At 35.6% G+C, this 22212-nt stretch overlaps 1 protein-coding gene across 2 annotated transcripts in view; it reads left to right on the plus strand.

The window, feature by feature from the left end:
• Positions 1-22212, plus strand: part of MED23 (mediator complex subunit 23) — a 156068-nt gene that overhangs the window by 4464 nt on the left and 129392 nt on the right. Inside the window, exons 2-7 of one of the 2 annotated variants that reach the window (XM_089099507.1) lie at positions 2697-2941; positions 5539-5671; positions 8454-8636; positions 10799-10993; positions 12697-12783; positions 21928-22185. In XM_089099507.1, coding sequence (XP_088955633.1) covers positions 2697-2941; positions 5539-5671; positions 8454-8636; positions 10799-10993; positions 12697-12783; positions 21928-22185 — 1101 coding nt within the window. The remainder of the gene's footprint in view (positions 1-2696; positions 2942-5538; positions 5672-8453; positions 8637-10798; positions 10994-12696; positions 12784-21927; positions 22186-22212) is intronic. The other variant, XM_089099508.1, reaches the window with a different exon arrangement.

Raw genomic sequence — 22212 nt, forward strand, 5'->3', positions numbered from 1 at the left:
TAGGGTGTATTATTAGAAATCAACCATAATGTTTAGAAATGGCATAAAATAAGGAATCTAATTGTGCTGCTTTTATGTGATTAACATGTTTCCTTCAGAGAAGCCATAATCCTCTAGTGTTGCTGGTGTTTTTGAGCTCCAATCTTTACTTCTAAAGCTTAAAAAAACTACATAGCCTAAGACTAGAAGACATGACATAGCCTAGAATAAGATAGTAATTGAACAAGGGTGTCTCTAATATGATAATTTTAGGCAGTACAATTGCATCCCTGCGTCCCAATCTTTGCTTATGGGGCCAAACATAGGCTAGTCCTAGGTTGCATACTAAACTCTGCTGTTTTTTTTTCAAATTGGATTTTGCTGCTGCCCCAGTTGAGGGTATATTTAGGAGTTTCCATCAAAACTCCAGCCCTGCATAATTTATAAGGTATATAAGACTAAGGAAATCATTCCTAGGCTACCCCTAACTTTAATAAAACCAGCTCAACTGATGGGAACAGCTTTGCAAATGCTAGTTTGTATAATTTTGTATTTGCTTTTCACTATCAGTTTGCTCATAATTCCAATTTGAAAAAAAATCAGGCATTAGGAGGGAGGGGGGGCAGTTAAAATAAACTCATCTGTGAAAGTCCAATGAATAGAAACTTTTTGAATTTATTCAAATAAGAATTTTGTTATTATAGGGTTTGAGTCAGAAAAGGTCCTTTACATCACTGTTACCACTTTAGTCTTAAAAAAAGACTCTCAAGTCAACTTAGAAAAGAAATGTTTTGAAAGAAAGAAAAGGAAGAGGCCAAAACTTGAAAAAGTATATTCATTTGTTAGTTTGGGCTCTATTTCCATTTTTGAAAGTTTGGTTCACCTAGCCCAATGAATTACTGAGTTTAAAAGAAACCCCAATCTTGGTTTCTACCAAATCAATCATGTACAAGAGAATGAGATCTTCAAAAACAGCCTGACAGCAGGGACTATAAAAAATTCAATATTGGTGTAACCTCAACTGATGTGCAACAATGGTAAAATATGCTTATAATGTTTATAAAAAAGTACTGAAATGAGGCTTCTTACTGCCTCTGGATTGGTATACTCTGTGAATGATAATTTTTGGGAAATGGACCTATAGCCCAAATTAAAATTTGGGACTTCGTTTTTAATTTGCATCTTCAAGCTTCTCCCCCTCCTGAAAACTGAATTCTCAAAGGATTGACAAAATTAAAATCAACTTGTTGAACTGTGATGAAAAGGTTGAGAGCCATGGCTAATTGGAGAAAAGGCTAAGACAGATAGTATGAGTGAGAGGCAATGCTGGAAGAAGCCTTTTTCAGAACTGTATAAAAATGATGTCATTTCACTTGTTTATAGATAGTCTATCATCCATCCACCCTAGGGAAGAACTAAGGTAGATAGTCATGGAATAAGGGCAATTCAAATAGTCTATGAGTCATTTGAAGGCAATTGGAGACCCAAAATGAAAGGTCTTCAAAGGTTTTGTGCTAGGTGAATAATCTATTGGGGTATAATCTACTGCTAAAAGGACCAAGAACTCAATATGCTTATAAAGATGCTCTCAAGACCTTTAACCTCCATATGCTTCATATTTGTAAGGCTTCAAAGATTCTATAAAATAGGTCCAAGCTAAACAAAATGAAAAAAACAATATATGTAGAATCCTGGATAGCACCTTGATGATATATAACTTATAGTCAAAGAGAAGCTGACTCTTAGTCAAAATCACCAGTCTCTGTACCATATCGAGTTCATGATCATATATGATATTAATTTAAATCACAGGTCCAGCAAGATAAGGTGGTGTTGAGCCTCATGAAGAGAAACTTGCCGTGTGTCAAGGTTATGATCAACATTCTAAGTTTTGCCTCCATTCAGCATTGGCCCAGTATTGACCAACTCCTTTCTTGAAGGATTCTAGGGTCTGGGAGTGGACAGTGGCTTTGAAGAGAATGTTGCACACTGGAACAGCATAGACTAAGAAGAACCTTTGTCCTTCTTGCTTGATGCAATGGGGGATCTGCAGCTTTGCAGAGTGTCTTCAAATTGCAAACATAATACTTATTGGAAATCCTTCAAAGATCAAATTCAAGATATTTTTAAAATACAAAACTGACATTCAATAGAAATTCACCCTTTTCTCCAAATGTACTTCAATGCTCTTAAAACAACCATAAAAGAATAGAAGCATTGAAGGAGCATCTGACAGCATATTGAATGCTTCATCTATGGTTTGAAGGCCCAACAACATTTGGAGAATACTCTATGCATGTTGAAGTAGTAAAATCTTTATTTTTGATGTCTGTTGCTGTCTTTATCTCTTAAGGGTAGAAAAAATTGCACAATTTTGTAAATGAATCACATCTGTCTGAAAAACTGTTCTGTCAAATTTAGAGGTTTTGTTGGTATCACTTACATTTCAAGTGCTATTTTCTGCTCAAGTTGCTAAACATCTTAAGATGATAACCACCTCTGTCTGTAACCATGCTAGCCTACCTGTCCAAATAATCTGTAACTTCAATCTGGTAGCCCACAATTGGGTATGCCTAAGAAGCAGATCTGAACCCCAAATACACACCAATATCTACATCAGGGACACTGGTAGACAACTGTATCTGAAACTCAGTGTAATAAAGAGATGAGCCAATTTTCAGCATAAAATAAGCTTAAATATGCTTTTTATATTCCAGAAAATAAATACTGTTGAAGAAGGATTTAGTCCATTTTTAATTTTAAACCAAGAAGAAGATGCAGCCAGATGGGAGTCTCTCCAGAGTGATCTAGGTGCTGCAATACAAAGAAATCCACCAGAATTTGTTGACTTAGGTTTAAAACAGCTAGCTCATGCCATATCAACACAAGTTGTGCACACAAGAGCAAGGAAGCTTTTTCTATTGCTTGAGGAGCTGATTAGATCAGGAATTGTTCCAGCGAGGTAATGCTTTTAATTTGTTCCTGTTTCAGGTGTCTAGTTGATAGTGTTTGCCATTGCTTCTCATAGAAAAAAAAAACATAAATTACGTTTTTGAAATGCAACGTTTTTATTTATATGCTTAATGTAGAATGTGTCAGTTTTACTCATTTGATGAATTCAGCCTTCCCTATCTCACCTATTTCATAACACATCCAAAATACACCAGCAATTGTGAGTATCAGAGAGGTCATAGTTTTTTCTACGAAATAGTGTGGTTGTTGAACAGAACCAAGAGAGAGAGAGAAGAGAAGCAAAATCCTCTGGATCTAGACCTCTAAAGAGCCCACATTGCAACTATTTTAGTAAAATTTGTTAATTTACATTGCAGGTTTTTCTTACAAAATAGAAATATTACATTTCCGAATTTTTCATGTGTCCTTTTTCTCTGCTCAATAGAGAATTTATTATAAATAGAAATCTGCTGTCAACACTAAGAAAAAACAAAGAAAAAACGTTTTTGTTTGCAGCCTAGAGATGTAATTATAAGAGAGAAGCAGGAAAATTGTTTATGCAATTTTCCACTTCCAATACCCACAGCCATTATTATGGCCTGTTGCACATGAAAAAAAACTTGCAAGAGAAGGCGTGAAGAAGTTTTCATGAAGATTTCCTAAAAAAGGAGTGCTGGAAATCCTGCGTTCTAAGGTCTTTGCTTGTGTGGCCTACCAGAAAGGCTCCGTTTGGGGGATCCGATTCGAATTTGATGTAGTTTGAAGGTGGCTGTCTTTACTTTAAGGGGAATCTAGCAGTTTCCAAAGTAAAGAACACAATTGCCAAAGCGGGTAACTACATGTTCCTAGTCAAATAAAAATCATATCTTATGTAATGTAACCCTGTTAAGGAGGTGTAAAAATTAAGTAAATGTTAGATAACAATTCAGGCTGACATATACTTGCCAATTGCCAGAAAAGTATTGCTGGTGACTAAACGCTCCTTGTAGAATTCGTCTACCTTGGATCCTTTGTGGGATTGGAGGGGGAATCTGACCAAGAAATAGGAAGGCATATTCGAATAGCCTCCGCCACCTTTGCTCAGCTCGCTAAATTACTATGGAAGTATTGACGCATAAGCCTCACTACGAAAATTAGAGTCTAGGAGACGATTGCCAAAAATACTCTCCTATACAGGTATGAAAAATGGGGTGTCAAAGCTTAAAAATGCAGAAAACTGTATGTCTTTCATCACGATTGTTTCCGTTGCATACTACGCGTCCAGCGCCATGAACGAATATCCAATAAGGAGATTCGTGAGCACTGTAAACAACAGTACCCATTCTCGGAAATTTTAAAGAGATGACAGCTCTTTTGGCTGGGCCATTGTCTAAGGCGTGAAGACCATCGATGCATCTCAAAGTCCAATACTAAAGCACAACCGATTGAAAGTTGAAAATGTCAACCTGGTGGCCCAAAGAAAGATTGCTGGTCAATGGTTGGGAACAATGGAGAGCCGCATGGAGGCTTCCGGCTCCTTTGTCGGTTCTGTGATAGTGACTGGCTCTAATGAAACATGTCAAAGCTGTTGCATGTGACCGTGCTGCTGCCGCACGGAAAGCTTCTGTTGGTGAAATTATGGATGCATCCGTGAGTTGGAGCAGCGTCTAGTTCTCGTCAAATGTAAATGCTCCTGGTCAAATAAAATCGCATCATATTTAATTAAACCTTATTAAGAAGGTATTGACATTAATTAAGTGTTAGAAGCTTGCTTTTTTAGTATTTTATTTCTAAGGCTGCCTATTTATATTAATTACCTTAGCTTAAGAGGGTGGTGGTGGAATAAAGTGTTATACTTTAAGTTCTGTTACTTAAGAGGGTGATGATTACCATGATACACTGATTACTGTTGCCATTTTATATAGGCAGGGTTTCAGCTCTTGCATAGCTGAATAGCTAGTCAGTACTTTTAATGTATATTTTTGATCTTATGATGTATGTATCAATTGTTTATTTCAGAATGAGTAATCACATGCTCAAAGGGCTGAATTTGTGTTCGAGTCGAATGAATAGAAAGACTAAGAATAACACCCATAAAATACTGTCCTATCGTGCATTCCTGAGTCTAATATTCAGGCAAAATCATTTAACAACAATAATTTATTGCCATCACCAAGGGAAATTAATTAAAGAAAAAGAGAGACAACAGTCTTTTTGATACTACCTGTTTGTGTTGTACCACTTTATAACAGGGTATAAGAAATTTCCTATCATTGCCATGGGTAGTAACTACAGGGCAAAGAATAGAACTTTTCTCCACGTATTTATGGTGATTTTTAGTGTAGATGGGAATTTGAGAAAGAAGAAGAATATCGAAAACCCGAGAATAAGAAATGGCCTTAATCACTAACCCTCGACACAAAGCATTTCTCCTCCCAGCTAGAGTGGCTATCAAACTTTGCAGAGAAAGTGGCAAGGGAGCCTACCTTGTCTGTATACTATTCTTAAACTTCTTTGTGCATTGTTTAAATTTTTCCTGTTTGTGCTTCGGTGAGTGTGTAGTGCCAGGGGAGCAAGTATACTCGAAGTAAGGTTGATGCATAGAATGTATTTTGCTTTTTCTTATAGAAAAGTGTTCGACATCCTTCTCGCAAATGAGAAATTGTCGCCTCACAACGAGTTCTATTGGAATGGAACCTTCCAGCTAATCTATAAAATCATTTCTGATGTAGATTATAAAGGAGTTCGAGAAATAATGAAGGTAAGATTCCTCATCGAATTCAGTTTTAAGATACTTTGTAATTGGACTTGGCGTGAATACCATTTGTCAAATGATATCAAAACGTGTGTCAAAAAATAAGTCGTTCGGAAACTGTGGTTAGATCCAACTTTTAGTTTATAATGAAAGAAAAATGAGGATGGCTAAATCTCGTTTTATAGGTAAAAGATGGTATGCTGTCATCTGGCAGGCATTTCCTATGCTGCCATTTACTTTTTGGCCACCCATCTGGGGCCAAGTGATGCCCTCAGCTGGGGTGGGAAGAGATCAAAGATAGGATTTAAAAGAAATCCAAACTTAACTAGAGGGTGTAAAGAGTGTAGCTTGGTACAGATTGGGGTAGAGGAAGTCCTTGCGCAGCTGCGTTACCTTCAAATATTTTGGTGCTGCAGTCTCTTGTAGTAGCAGCGGCCAGTCTTTTAATAATTTCTTGGAACCAATTCCTTAAAAAGGACTTGTAAATTGCTGAAAACAGAGATATTAAAGTGATAAGACGAATTTCGTCAAAGTCGTTGTTATCCCCCCTTTTTTAGAAGGTTTTTATTAAACCTAGTTTCAAGATTGATGGGCATTCGCCAGCTTCTTTTTATTTAATTTAAGCTTCTTTTATTAAATTAAGAATATTAGACGATGACGCAGAAATTTTTTTTTTTTTGGAAAATTTTTATGCAGAAAATACTGACATCTGATGGACAAGTGATATTTTTTTTTAGGTTTTATGTTTTCCTTTCAACCTGGTCAGGAGAGGTGTTAGAGGCTAAATATTTGATAAAATAGGATCATTATTAATATTGGAAGGTAAGCTTTGCACGATTTGTGAAAGATACGTGTTCCAATCCATTGAATATGTTACCATGTTCAAAAATGGGTTTTCGATGTTGCAAGTTTTAAGATGGCAATCAAATTTTATTGATCTAAACTTATTTGGATGTAGACTATTAATTATTTCACGTTCAAAGTAAAACTTTCGCTATTTGAGCTACAGTTCCACGGAAATTCTTAGAGGAGGAGTAAATGTTATTATGTGCCGTAACTTGGGTGGTGGGGGTAGGGGACTGGGGTGTTCTCAGGCCCAGTTTGAACCTCTGAGCATTGAGATTTGAATTCTACGCATTATTCCTGTTTTACCAAGGTGCACCATGTCTATTCTTTTCCTAATAAAATATATTCGGTAAGAATGGCCATTGGCCAATTTCCAGCCCTTTCATCTAAGGCCGCATGGATGAAATCCGCCCTAAAAGTATCTTCTTTAAGCTTATCTACTGTTTTGAGTGAAATTGCTATCGGAAAATTTGATGTATCGTCACGGATGCAACAGGGATGCCCGGGGGGGGGGGGTGGCAAAAATGACAGTAATGGGGGTTGAGTTGTATTGCAGTCACTTCTGATCCTTGAAAAGGTGATAGAAAATTCCTTTCCAATTTTCTCTGACCATCTTAAGACTTGGAGACACATTGCACTTTACTGACATAACACTAGCGTTTAGATCAACTCAAGAGTTATGAGGAGTCAAGCAATGAATATATTCTATTATTTATTTAGCACTAATATCGACTTTGAATAAGCTCTTGACCTCGGAAATCATCAAAAGCAGATGTGCCCACTTGTTTGGTCAGGTTGCAGTAAAACAAAGATACTGAGTATTTTATATTTTTTTCCCTTCTCCCCCAGGCTCTTTTCTCTTTTATTTACCTCCTTTTAGTGAATTTTGCCTGTTTCTTCTTTGTTTTATTCTTTGTGCTATTTGGTGTTTTTCTTTTATGGTGTTCTGGTGTATTTCATAGATTAGATAGTAAAATACTCTCCACGGGTTTAATCTCTTTAATTAATTGGGTTTATTAAAAAAAAAAAAAAAACATAGATCAACAACAATGCCCAAAGGCTGTAGCCTGTACAGGACTAAGAACAAAATTAACAAAAACAGCTCAATTAAAATAAGGACGAAAGAAAGAAGACGTTTAACTTACTTGACCTCATCCCCCCGCCCCCCTAAAAAAAAATAATCTCCGCACAAATACAGTGCCAGCCATCCTTTAAAATGCTGAATAAAATCTTTCGTTCATTCAACTTGGAGTGTCTAGACGAAGTCCAATTTAAGAAATTTAGGAAATACCAACCCTTTCCACATCAGAAGCAGAGAGTAGATTTTTCTAAGCTGATCCGCTTTTGATAATATTGAAGTTAAGACAGTAGTGAATAGACATAGATTTGCGGTCTCCTGGTGGACCCCACAAACCGTTTCAGAGTCTGATTTTGCTTAAAATAGTGCATCACTAGGATTGAATGCCCTTAATCATTATCTTTTTTTTCAGGTGTGCCAAGAGAAGGCCCACCTGCCTCTTAACATTTATGCCTAAATTCGTAACGCCTAGAGTTAAAAAAGTGCTTTTTGGCGACAGTTTTAATTATCCTATTCTTTTCTTTTTTCTGTGTCTATTTGTCTTGTTGAACACATTTTTATTTTATGGTATTTTGTTGTTTTTTCAAGTTCCATGTGGCTACATGCCTGCTAAATGGTTATCGATTGGATAATAAAAACAAAATCTTGAAAGTTTTTTTTTTCAGATTCAGTCTTTTCAGATTTTGGGGGTGTGCCTTTCTGTGGAAATTGTTGGTATTTCCTAAACTTCTTAACTTGTACGTTGTCTGGACATAATACGTTGAAGGAAAAGATTTTATTCAGCTTTTTTTTGGAACCAATGGGAGTGTGTCTGTGTAGAGATTTTTTTGTAATGCTAGTTTTTCAATAAAATCTTTTTTTCAGGTGTGCCTAGAGAAAGCGCATCTGCTTCCTAACGCTTACGATCCTGGTCTGCATTTACAAGTCTCAGCTTTGCAAAAAGTCATGGAGAAAATCTGCGATAGGAAAGAGTGTCTTTTGCCAGCATATTTTGTTGTAAACGAAATTGAGAAAATGTATCCTGAAAACAAGAATTGGCCACATTGGGTAATTTTTATTTTCTTCTTTTGTGGAAACATTCATACCACCACCAACTATGATACTTAGCCGGTTAATAATAATAATAATAACAATTATAATAATGTGCCGCAAGTTAATTTTGGTACAAATTGGGAATATTTTCACACAGACAGATAAAAGTAAACTCCGTTCAGTGCATTGCAAGCTCACAAAATATTTACTTCACTTGAAATTCAGCATTAATCTACAAATATAAAATAACCGACTCAGAAATAGCTTGGTCAATACTTATTTCGAAACTTAACCGTGAAATCAGTTTTCAACAGTTGCACCCCCCTTCTTAGACAACGATGTTTGAAGTGGATGTATATGGCCGTTGATCAGTGTTTAAGCACGTAATCTTTATTATTTGTTTGAATCTTTGTTATTTGTTGGATTTGTACTCTGTCTTTCTGTACTGTGTGTACTGTTTGATTGGTTGAAAATAAATAAACAAATAAATCTAATACCAATCTATGACGATGGGTAGCTGTTACAACCGAATTTTTTCGGCTGGTGCAACGATTATATCATACGTTGCTAAAATAAGAGAATCAAAACTCAAACCAGTGATAATTATTGGTTTTCGGTATCAGTTGGGCTATGATCCCTCACTGGGTTCCTTAATGTTAAATGATTGATGATTTCTGATATCTGGACATTCCTACCGAATACCGTGAAAAAAAGGATCAGACCTAACATCATCAAGAAAAGATCTGAACTTTGAGTCTGAAAGTCGGGGGAACAGAACCTTAATCAGGAGAACAGGCCGGCTTACACTGAATTGCTTGCCAAGACGCAGTTTAATATGACATCCCGGTGTTAGTCCATCTGCCTTGATAATTTAACCTGACCCCATTTGACTTTTTATGGTCAGGTCTACATTAAGAAGGGCAGATTTGAGACGGTTGAAGCGTTTTTAAATATTTCACATAAAACGACTTCTAGAACTTTTATTTTGAAGGACGGAAAATTAATTTGAAGGTATTAGAGATAGAGTACTTCCAATGGGCTTGTAATTAACCATATATAAACTGTATGTAACTATTTTGCAGCACTAGTCTCCTTAATTTGTACTTGCTTTCTACTGAATTCCCTTTCATTCGGGTTGGCCAACTCAGGGCTTCTCCTCGGATGTCCTCCTCATGACATCATTTTCGGTTTGACTCCTTATTTCTTGTAGTCCTCAGCAGTACTGGGAAGAGGTGGTTGGAAAACTTTTCTTGCCAGCTCTTGGAAGGTCGTCCTCTGAGCGAGTGGCATGAGTCCCCCCCCCTTGAATTTTGAAGAATATTTTCTTTCATCTTTTTTAAAAAGAATGTAAAATATCCTTACCTCAGCACATTTTCGTGAATTGGTGCCCCTGGCGGTTTAGAAAGATCAATAGTCTTGATCGAAATGGTTCAAGCCCATTCTATGTAAGAGCAGATGAGATGGCCTTCGTATGTGATCTTGATGCCTAAGGCTAGTAGCTGTCTGGTGACGGTAGAGAAATGTCGGGCATTGTAGAGATAGATTAGAGTGAGATTGTAATAGATAAAATCTATTCAAATTTCGTCGCAGTTACCAAAAATCAAAGCTTTAAACATGATCAAATGTATGAGTGTTGCCATGCTTTCAGCTTAGGTGACTTAGTGCTGAGCTGGTTTTGTAATGGTTGGAGATGTCCCTACGAATTAGCTGTGAAAAGCCATAGTTTACTTATCTAGTTTTGTTCCTCGTTGTGTCTAGCCACTGTGGTCTGGTTGAACTTTATTAAATTGTATTGATTTCTATTTTCAAGGTCGGATTTATTTATGAATAAATGGTATATGGGAATATTGGATTTTTTTTTTTTTTTTTTAAATTTCACCATGGAAGAATATGTTTGATTTCAGGCGTCTTTTGTTCCTTTTTTGAGTGTCTGATGGCTGATATTTGTTAGCAATATTCCATGTTCATTGAGCCTTCGTATTGATTGACTTTATTTGGCTATGCTCTTTACGCTACGTTTTGGGATGGATATGGTCATGAATAGGGTATGGGATGGGTAGGCTGGTCAAAACCTCATTCAAGTGCCAATCTGTTCAAATTACCAATGTAGGAAAACAGCTTTTTTTCTTTGCTCTCACCAAATTATTGCTTTTACTGCATTATTTGTTTTCTTTTAGTCTTTAGCTCCTGCTCTGATGAATAGTATTGATAGTTTCCGTCCTTTGGCCCAAATGCTATCTGTAATTGGTCGACCAAGCCTTTTACCAATAATAGATCATTCTTTACAAGTTGGTCAGTACGCTTGGAAAATGGAGCATGGAACAATGAAATTCTGCCTGAAAGGGAATTTGCCTTACGATAAAGAATATACTGTAAGTTTGGTCTCTTTTTTTTTCTTTTCTTTTTACGATGTTCAATGTTTAATTAGGCCACATACACTTCTGGCACAAAAGGTTGTCCACAGTGAATGCATAATGTGCCAAAATTCCTTAAAAATAGTAGCTGAATGGTTGAAGTTAAGACCAAAGTTACTAGAACCTCTCAGGTGTCAGAAGGATTAAGTCTACATATAATATTTTTTTTTTCTAAAAATAAAGATTAATACCAATAAATAAAATAATTGACATCAGTTACTAAATGATTTTCTTAGAAGCCGTTTTAGTTCATCCACAGATTATAAAATATCTACATTAATTCTTTAATCTAAATCACATAAGCAAATATAAAAAAAAACCCTGCTCATTTTTTCACCTGATAAATTCACGGCAAAAACACTTAATTAGAGCGACAAAATTATTCGTTTGCGAAGTTTCCTTCCAGTTTGTCAGATTTCTTTCAGAGGTCATGAATGAACTTTCCAACAAACATAAAAAATTGTTCCAAAGTGAAAAATACTGTCCCATACTTCCGTATTAAGAAAAATGGACTTTTATTTTATTGCTTTTTTTCTGCGACGTCTATCGACCCTTTTTTTTAGTCAATCACATCATTTGTTAACCGTATGTCAGAAAGACTTTTGTATTTGTCTTTTTTACTATGTCAAATTCTTAGCCAGGTAAAAGAACACAGAACCTGATTGTTTCTTTTGCATGGAGTCTTAGCAAGTAAAACGAACCCAAAACCTAATAAGCTCTTTTTTATGAAATTTTAGCCAGTATAAATAGCGTAAAAGGTGATTGGTTCTTTTGTATGAAATTTTCAGTCATTAAAAAGAAAGCTAAACATAATTGTTTTTTTTTGTATGAAATTCTTTGACAGTAAAAGGAACACAAAATCTGATTGTTTCTCTTATGAAATTTTTAGCGAGTAAAAAGAGCGGGAAAATTGTTTGGTTCTTTTTCATAAAATTTTTAGCAACTAAAAAGAACAAAAACTTTTCAGTCATAGTATTTTTAACCTTCTGTTAGAACTTTCTGTCTAACTTTCTGTTTAAATTTTCTGGTTTTTTTTTCTTTGCAGTACTATGTGGAAAAGTTTTGTTTACCTTCTTATTCAGTAGTATAGCAAAAAGACATTCATGAAGATGTCTTTGAATAAAAATCTTGTAAGAAGAAGATCTGTGAAAATGTCAAGAAATATAATAGTTAATACTACTTAATTTGTTATGCAATTGGGTTTAGAGCCATACTTTTCAATGTACAAGGGGGCGAGGGTTGAAAATAATCAATTCTTGTAAAAAAGACCTACAACAGAAAACAATAATAGAACAGAAAACAGAAATACGAGTCAGTATGGAAATTTCCAATGTATATATCAGACAGACGTATCTTATGTGTTTGATACAATAAAGATGGCTGTATCTAGGGCATGTAATTTGCATGCCAACATCCAGATGGCCCAAGATGCTTCTCCAGTGGACACCAGAAAGCACCAGTTGTCCGGAAAGGGTGGAGAATGCGCTTCGAAGGACATGCGAGCGAGAGGGGCATGCCATCCACAGAAGCATGATCTTAGAGAGGAAAAATATCTCCACGAGGAGGCACTTTTATACATTTTAGTGTTCGGATTTTGTTTTTCTCTGTTTTAAAAGAATGAATAACGCACTGCATTTTGAAACTTATTTGTTATATTTCAGGCTCCGCAAACCAACTTGATAAAGTATGTGTTGAAACAGCCGTATTCAAGAGGAACTGTTTTGATAATGTTGGACTTACAAAAACAGGCAAGTGATTAGAATTTTCGGTACTTGTCAATTAGCTGGTACACACGCAAGATATATGCTAAAGGAAACTAGTCAAACGGGTATCAGTCAATAGAGAATTGGATCGCAAAGCGTGGTTTGTCATTGCGTTTACAATATTATTTTTTTTTTGGGGGGGGGTTTAGGGGGAAAAGGTATCTACGTTAGGTTACGTATTTAATATATGCTATGCTTTACCCCCACCCCTTTAATGTGGAAATATATAGCCCAAATTTGTTTCCAAACTATTATATTTTCATCATATTTTATTTTATTTCATTAGCATTAACCAAACTTGACTTCTCGCGTGTGTACCAGCTAACTGACAAGTACCGAATTTTCTTTAAGACAAAGTTTATGTCAAAATATTTTCTGCTTAGATTGTTTAAATATTGGAGTAGTTTTCTGATCCGCCCTAATGCCATTTGTGAAGTCATTTGACAGCTTGCACAGAAACTTTACGTGTACCACAATTGACTGGCCGGGCAAAATTTATAAAATAAGAGCAGTATAAAACCTGAGCCTATAGCCTTCGACAGTGTCTGTTCTGAGTCCTATACGGAACCTTGTATTCAATATTTTGAAACATAAATTTTTAATCAACTAAACCCATTTTTGAGCCTCTTGACGCCTTAAAAAGTCATTTGTGGACTATTGACGGCCTGCATAGAGGCTTTATTTTTTTTAACAAAAATTGACTGACTGGGCTAAATTCATAAAATGAAAGCAGTATGAAACCCTAATCTACGCCATCCGACTGTTTTTTGTCTGACTCTGAAACAGAACTTCCGCTTTTGAACATAAACGTAGTTTTGGAATAGGTATTAAAAAGCTAGTGAACACACTGTCAGAACCTCCATCTGTGACTGATGGTGAAATCAATAAGAATTCCAAATAGGGATAGGTCCTTTTATTAGACAGTGAAACGAAAATATAAAAACAAAGACTCTAAATATTTCGATGACACAGTCGGTCATCATCATCAGTAGAGTTACACATATATCAAAATTAAAACAAACTGCTTTTATACTAAACAAAATCATCACTTCCGGGTCAAAGCAAGTTACCGGTACATTGACTTAAAAAGCTCACTAACTGTTCTTGAATTATTTAAATACTGCGTTGAGTAAAGGTGGTACAATTTTCTTCGAAATTGCAGGTCAAAGCAGGTTACCGATCCATTGACTTAGAAAGTATATGGGGATGACAGACCAACTTCAGAATCAGCAACATTTCATTTGCTATTAGAAGAATAAAAGGATAAATTTAGCACCTGTAATTTCAGCATTATTTCATTTTTGATTAGAAGAATATTCAACGCAGTATTATAAGATTCAAAAAAAGTTAGTGAACTTTCTAAGTCAATGGACCGGTAACTTGCTTTGACCCAGAAGTGATGAGTTTGTTTAGTATAAAAGCAGTTTGTTTTAATTTTGATATATTGGTAACTCTACTGATGATGATGACCGACTGTGTCATCGAAATATTTAGAGTTTTTGTTTTTATATTTTCGTTTCACTGTCTAATAAAAGGACCTATCCCTATTTGGAATTCTTACTGATTTCGTCATAGAAAAGGCAGTGTGGTCATGGAGAAGAATAGTAGTGACTGATGGTATCCCAGAACGTTTTTGCAGAGTGAGTTGCAGTAAAATCAGGCATTGTCTTAGCAATATATTTTTGTTTTTCGTTGTGGCGGGCAAAATCTACAAAAAAATTCCGATTTGAATGAAGAATAACGTAAAAACCAAAGTTTTTTATTATTATTATTTTAGTTTTTTATTAAAAAATGGGTTACAAAAAACACAACATAGAAATCTCCATATAATACTAACAAAGCAAAACTGCAATCACTGAAATCTCCATATAATACTAACAAAACAAGACTGCATATGATACTAACAATATCAAAATATTCACCTTTATTTTGGCTAGTGAACGTCGAAGACCAAACTGTAATACAGTACAGCAAATATGAATGAATAAGAGAAAAATGTAGCATTCTAATAACCTTTTTGGGAAAATATTTTTTAGCTTCCGCAGAGTTCCAACATTTTTGGCTAACTTAGTACTTGTAAATGCAATATGATCTCTAAAACTTAGGCATTCATCTACTATGACACCAAGATAGTTTACAATACTTATTCGTTTTATACGTCCGTTTTCTACCTCAATTTCTTCAGTCCGTGGAAAGTAATTTGCACTTCTGCCATATAACACGAACATTGTTTTCTTCTGATTAACAAACAATTTGTTCACTCGCATTCACCTCTCGATTATCACCGTTCCTTGCTCCATGTCATTTTTCAAATCTTGTTCTGTTTCCGCGGCCATTGTAAACTGAGTATCGTCAGCAAAACTTTAAAGTATTGCTCGCACCGGGCCATCATTGTACCTTGACATTGACAGCTGTTTGAGGCATCCATTTTTATCATTAAAGTATACAAGAAATAATAGTGGACCCAACACAGATCCCTGTGGCACACCGCACTTTACTACCATCTCTTCTGACATGATTGTGTCCAGCCGTACTCTTTGCGTTCTTCTTTCAAGAAACGAAGCTGTCAATTTCAGACTTTTAAAAAGAATTCCAGCATTTTCAAGCTTAGCCAGTAAAATCTCATGATCAACACAGTCAAAAGCCTTCATAATATCTAGGAGAATTGAAACCACCTTTTAAACGTGAATCTATTCAATCGTAAACAAATGTAGTCAAAAATAATAAAGCATGCTCTGTAGACAAAGTTGAAAGTGAAGATGGAGGTGACAGTTGTTCTCCCTCCCTCCCTCTACGGGAGGGGACTATTAAAGTTGAATGCCCCTTCCTCTACGTCCTAAATGTATAAAATACAAATATGAACGTTTACTTGTTCATTATATTTTCATAAGTCAAATACCATCTTCTCTTGTTTTCTGATCATCTTTTTAATCTCAGTGATTCTTTTAGCCCTTTTAGCACTTTCCTTTGAAACAGATCAAGGGATAACCTGAAACATGGGTGAACGTGCTGCTATTTACCTGTCTTGCACAGTGCTGCGTGGTTATGTATTCAAAGTATTTTGAGGAACAAAAACATAGACACTTTGAGCTGCCGAAACTGAAAATTTTTACTAGTAAGTAATTAGAACTCACATGGAGTTCGAACTCTGGAATACAGTGGTGCCTTCCACCCCAGTAATGCACTCAAAATTTAGACTTGTCTATTGTTGCATCTTATGACTGCAGGTCTATTCCTCTCAGGGTTTGGCAGTCCCTTACGTTTGGCTGCTGGAAAAACACCTTAAAATACTTCGTTGGACACAAATATTTGATTTGATTGCTTATGGTTAATATATTTGCGATAAAAATTATATTCTTATTATTTTTCGATACGGAGTCTTACATTTTTTATTTAATTATTTAATTATTTCAATTTGCTGTTGATTGTTTTCGTTGTTGACTTACTAAACAATGATAACGAGTAGCGTTTTATATGTGGTTGAAGAGTGATAGGGAGAAGGTTGAAGTCGTTTGAGAGGCTGTGAATAGATTTCTCACTTGTTTTTTTCTTAAACTGTAGTTTATAAGTGATTTAATGGAACTGATAATTTTTTTCCTATTCCCGGCTTATTGACTAATGACCTCTCTGGGATTTTCTGAAATTTGTGTTTGATGGGTATTTTTATAATAATTTGGTCTGAACTAACATATCATAGGCCGCGCAATAGCGCTGCCTAAGTAGAGAGATGTGGGCACAATGTATTGTTTACTTGTTTTTTTTCTTCACCAAAGAACTTCTTATAGAACGAGTTGGCATAGAAACTTTGAAAGGAGCTCAATCGATTGGAAACGGATAGTTCTAGTGCTGTTTTTAAGAGTCAGAAATGATTGGAGAGCAACCAGCCCCTCCCCCACGCCTATCATTCCTCTAAATACATGCAATCAAAATTTTGAGGTAATTTTGTTCAGCATAGTTGAATGGTCCAGTAATTATGTCTTTGCCGATGTCAATCCCCTGACAGCCCTCAGGGCAAGGACTATAAGTTATGCTAGTTGCCCATTGTTAACATATAAGGTTTTTATGGAAGGGTGGTCGTATAAAATTTGGAGAGGGCTCACTCGATTGATAATCGGAAGTTGTGCTGCACTTTTAAAAGTCAAAAGTGATTGGAAAGCTACTAGCCCCTCTTCCCCATGCTTTTCCCCAATTGCATTTGATTAAAGTTTTGAGATGGCCATTTGGTTCAAAATAGTCCAGAGATCATATAACGATGCCTACGGATTTGACAAAACCCCCAGAGCCTTGGGGCAAGGTTTGTAAGTTATACCCCATGGGCGTATCAGTTTTTTTGGAAGGGGTGATCGCATAAACTTTGAAGGGGGCTCATTTGATTTGAATTTAAATGTTTTAGTTCCCATTTTTAAGAGTCAAAAGTGATCAGAGGGCAACTACCATCCCCCCTCTACGCCCCCTTATCTCCAAATTTATCTCATCAAAATTTTGAGATTTCCATTTTGTTCATTGTTCTAAAGATCATATAAAATGCCTCCGGGGTTGACACGACCCCCAGAGCGTGGGGACAAGGCTTGTAAGTTATGCCCCGGGGGCATATAAGGTTTTTATGGAAGAGGTTGAAGAGGGTGTTGTATAAACTTTAGAGGAGGCTCATTTGATTGAAAATTTAAAGTTCTAGTTCCATTCTTAAGAGTCAAAAATGGTCGGAGAGCAACTAGCCCCCCCCCATTTCTTGCCCTCTTTTCCACGAATGCATACAATTGAAATTTTAAGATAGCCTTTTTGTTCAAGATTGTCGAAAGATCATGTAACAATGTCTCCAGGGTTGACACCCCTCTCCAGAGCCCGGTGGCAACGGGTTTAAGTTATTTCCCCGGGGCATATAAGGTTTTTTATTGAAGTTGGAAGTTTTAGTGCCATTTTTAAGTCAAAAGTGATTGGAGGGCAACCAGTCCCCCCTTCCCCCCTATCATTTCCCAAAACACATCCAATCAAAATTTTGAGACAGCCATTTTGTTTAGCATTGTTGAAATGTCCAATAATTATGTCTTTTGGGATGGCACCTCCTCCCCCCCCCCCCACAGCACTCATGCAAGGGCGCTTAGTTTGGCAATTCGTCCATTGTTTACATATAGTATATGTTATTGAGAATTGCGGGCATGTTTGAATTTTACTTTACAAAAAAGGTGAATGCATTTAGGTGAGCCTTTCAGAGAATGTTGTGGGGAGTGTTGAACTAAATCAAAGCACTTTATCTGCATACGGGTTGTCAAAAAAGGCTTAACTCAGGAATGACTGAGTGTATTAATTTGGAACTTTCAGGAAATGATAAGTGAGATGATCAATTGACCAAAAGGGCAATATTTGCACGCTACTACTACAACTATCGCCACCACTACTACTTCCACTAAAACTACTGCTTCTGTAGCGAGTACCACTAAGACTGAGGATATTAAAATGAACACCTGAGGAAATGTTGAGGGAAATATTGAACCAAATCAAAACATATTATGTCCATACAGATTGTCAAAAGAGAGTATCAGTACTATTTTGAACGGGTTACCATACCAAGATGATACTTCCGGGGCCTCATGAGGAGGATGTTTAACTGACCAAAAGGCAACATGTACATGATACTACTGCTATTAATACTGCTGCTACTATTGTTACTACTACTAATAATGCAACACCATTACTTCTACTATTTCTCCTGCTACTAGCACTACTATTATGATTCTAATACTATTTAGGCTAAGCGTATGAAGGTGAAAATTTGACAGAATATTGAGGGTAAATGTGAATTAAATCAAAACTCACTATGTGCTTGCAGATTGTTTATTAAGTTGGAACTTTCATAGAATGTTTAAAGGGAAAGATCAATTGACTAAAAAATAATATATGCATGCTACTACTAAGACCACTACCACTGCTACGTTTATTGCTACTACTACTATTACTACTTCTACTAAAATACTCCAACTACTACTTCAATTGCAACTACTCGTAAGGCTAAGAGTATTAAGGTGAAAGGGGGGTCAAAAAGGTGCATCAGCAATATTTTTGGAAAGGCTTACCGTACGAAAATGACAGTTCCTGGTATCATGAGGGGGATGTCCAACTGACCAAAAGGCAATATGTGCATGCTACTACTGCTATTAATACTACTGCTACTACTTATATAAAACTACTAATGCTACTACTTCTCCTACTACTACCACGACTACTTTGATACTAGTGCTATTAAGGCTAAGTGTAAGAAGGTGAAAATTTGAGATAATATTGAAGAAAAATTTGAATTAAATCAAAACACACTATGTGCATGCAGATTGTTAAAAGGACGTATCTCAAGAATGGATTTTGGTATTAAGTTGGAAGTTTCAGAGAATGTTTGAAGTGGAAAATCAATTAACAAAAAGGTAATATGTGAACGCTACTACTAATAATGCTGCCACTGCTACTTTTACTACTACTACTACTCCAGATACTACTTCTATTACAACTTCTTGTAAGGCTAAGAGTATTAAAATGAAAATTTCTTGACGTATATGAATATGCAGGTTATCAAGAGGGCATATCGGCAATGTCATAGCAACGGCTAATTATACTAAGTTGAAACTTCCAGGACTTGGTCAGAGAGAATTTCAATTGATCAAAGGCAATATGTTAATACTACTTGTGATTATTATGCTAGTGCTATTACTGTTAATACTACTGTTTGTACTACTATCACTAATACTACCACTGTGACTACTATTACAACTATGCCTAGGATATCAAGGCGAAACTTTCAAGGAATATTGAGGGAGGAAGGTGGACTGAATCACAATACGCAGTCTGTATGCAGGTTGTCAAAAGAGCGTATCAGCAATATCTTAGGAACAGTTTGGTGTATGAAGTTGAAACTTACAAGGCTTGTTATGGTGGATTTTGAACTGACCAAAAGACAATATTTGTATCCTAATTCTACTGCTTCTACTCATACTACTTCTAATATTTTGTACTACTATTACTGCTGCTAATACTACTACTGCTACTAAAGTTAAGGCAACTACTATCAATTTTTATTGCTACTATGACTACTGCTACTAAAGCTAAGGGTAAGAAGGCGAAAAATTTGGGGAATATTGAAACAGTATTGAACTAAAACGAAGCTCACTATGCTTATACAGATTGTCTAGAGGACGTATCAGCAGTGCTTCAGTTACGGTTTATGTCATTAAGTTGAATCTTTCAGCGTGTGTTGAGGAGGATGTTGAAGAAAATCAACGATGCTATTTGCATACTGCTACTACAATTATTGCTACTACGTAAGCTAAGGGTGTTAAGGTAAAGCTTTGTAGGAATATTTATTTGGATGTTGAACTAAATCAAAAACGAACTATGAGCATGTAGACTGTCAAAGGTTAACACAGCAATATCTCAAGAACGGCTTACATTATTAAGGTAAACCTTTCAGGTTAAGTTAGGGTGGATTTTGAAGTAGCCAGAAGGCAATATTTGTATACTATTGATACTAATACTACGATTGCTGGAACTAGGGACACCAAGGGTATTAAGGTAAATCTTTTTGGGAACGTTTAGGGGGAGTTTACATTAAACGAAAAAAATTATATGCATCAAGGTTTTCCAAAGGGTATATAAGCAGTATCGTAGGCAGTGCAGCGCTGTCATAGATAGCAATATCATAGAATATTTTAAAGGAGCCAATTCGATTGCAGCCCTCATTCCAAGTCAATTCATTTTCTAAACGCATCCAGTCAAAATTTTGAGACAGCAATTTTGTTCAGCATAGTTGAACAGTCCAGTAACCTTGTCTCTAGGGGTACGGGGTATGTCAACCCTCCACAGTTATGCAATTTCTCCATTATGCTTTGAAACTAAATGTTGCTCTAAAACTAAATCAGAAGGTACTGGGTGTATGCTGGTTGCCAATAAGACAGCTCACCAATATCCTAAGAATAACTGAGGGTATTAAGTTGAAACTTTCAGGATTACTACTATTACTACTTTTGCTCTTACAATTTAACTAAATCAAAAAAGTGCAAGTGTATCCAGGTTGTCAAAGATCATAGATACAATTTTTGATAATAGTATTAAGTTTCATTTTTCAGGTCAACTTGAGGAGGTATAAAACTAAATTAAAACAATGCCATTTGTGTCCAGATATTCAAAAGAGTGTGTTTTGTTAACAAATTGTTGAGAAATTTTCTCCAACATACAAATAGCATGCCAAACTATGGATTCTGATAGAAAAAAACGAAAATTTAAAATATTATTTTCTTTTTCCATTAAAAATACTATGTCGATAAAAATCAAAAGAAATTAATTTAAAAAACCTTTTCCACAAAATAAGTTTATAAAAAAAATAAAGCGCTCAAGAGCAGAAATAAAGTCAAATAATCTTCCAAGCGTAAAACTACCACACATCACCATCAATAAATAAATGAAACCAAAAACGGACAGAAATTAGAATAGATAATCGTGTCCAACTCCAAACAAGCAGAAATTAATTAGGGTAGGTCTGACACCCCCATGCCTTCTGAAGGCCAGAATATAATTTACACTTTACTAAAAAAAAAAAAAAACAACAAATGAATGCGGATTGATAGTTTAATATACATATACGCATATTTATCTTTACAGTTTTAATGATTTTTGTTTTATTAAGCTAAAAATTAAAATATTGAAAAATTATTTTGTTTTCAGTAAAGTGTAAATTATTCTCTGGGTATCGGCCCTGCTCATGTTAATTTTTGGTAGTTTTGAGTTTGTCTCGGCTATTTATTGTAATTTATGTTCGTTTTGGGTTTCATTTATTTATTGATGGCAATTTGTGCTAGTTTTACTCTTGGAAGATTATTTGACTTTATTTCTGCTCATTTTTGGTTTATTTTTGGAAAACTTATTTTTTGGAAACAGTTTTTCAAATTAATCGCAAGAAAGAGTTGTCCTTGAAAAATGTTTAAGTCACTTTAACGTTATTCTTTTATCCAAGTTTTGTCATGTTAAATTAGTTGTAAATAACGGGATTGCTGTGGAAGGGTATATTCCTGGGCAGCAATTTACAAGATTTAGAAATCTGGGTAGTTCGAACAATGTCTGTTCACCGTCAGTAAATACTCTTCTTTTCAGCATAAGCAGCGTACACAAGAAAGGTCCCAGGTTTTGGAACAGCAAATGGTCGAAATACTAGTTGAGACAATGGCAGAATATGAGAAAAATGGAGCGTCTCATCATGGAGTCTCAAATGTCGATGAAAATGGAACTCCCAGCCAAGAAGAGCTTGGCGTCACCCATTGGATGTGGCACCATCTGTCAAGTCAATTAATATATTTTGTTCTTTTCCAATTTGCATCGTTTCCTCATCTTGTTCATTCTTTATATGAAAAGGTATGGTTTTATTTAGGCACGTCCACA

Source organism: Artemia sp. Qi Xiang Cuo, chromosome 13 (assembly GCF_049724085.1).
Source record: "Artemia sp. Qi Xiang Cuo chromosome 13, ASM4972408v1, whole genome shotgun sequence".
Taxonomy (NCBI): Eukaryota; Metazoa; Arthropoda; class Branchiopoda; order Anostraca; family Artemiidae; genus Artemia; species Artemia sp. Qi Xiang Cuo.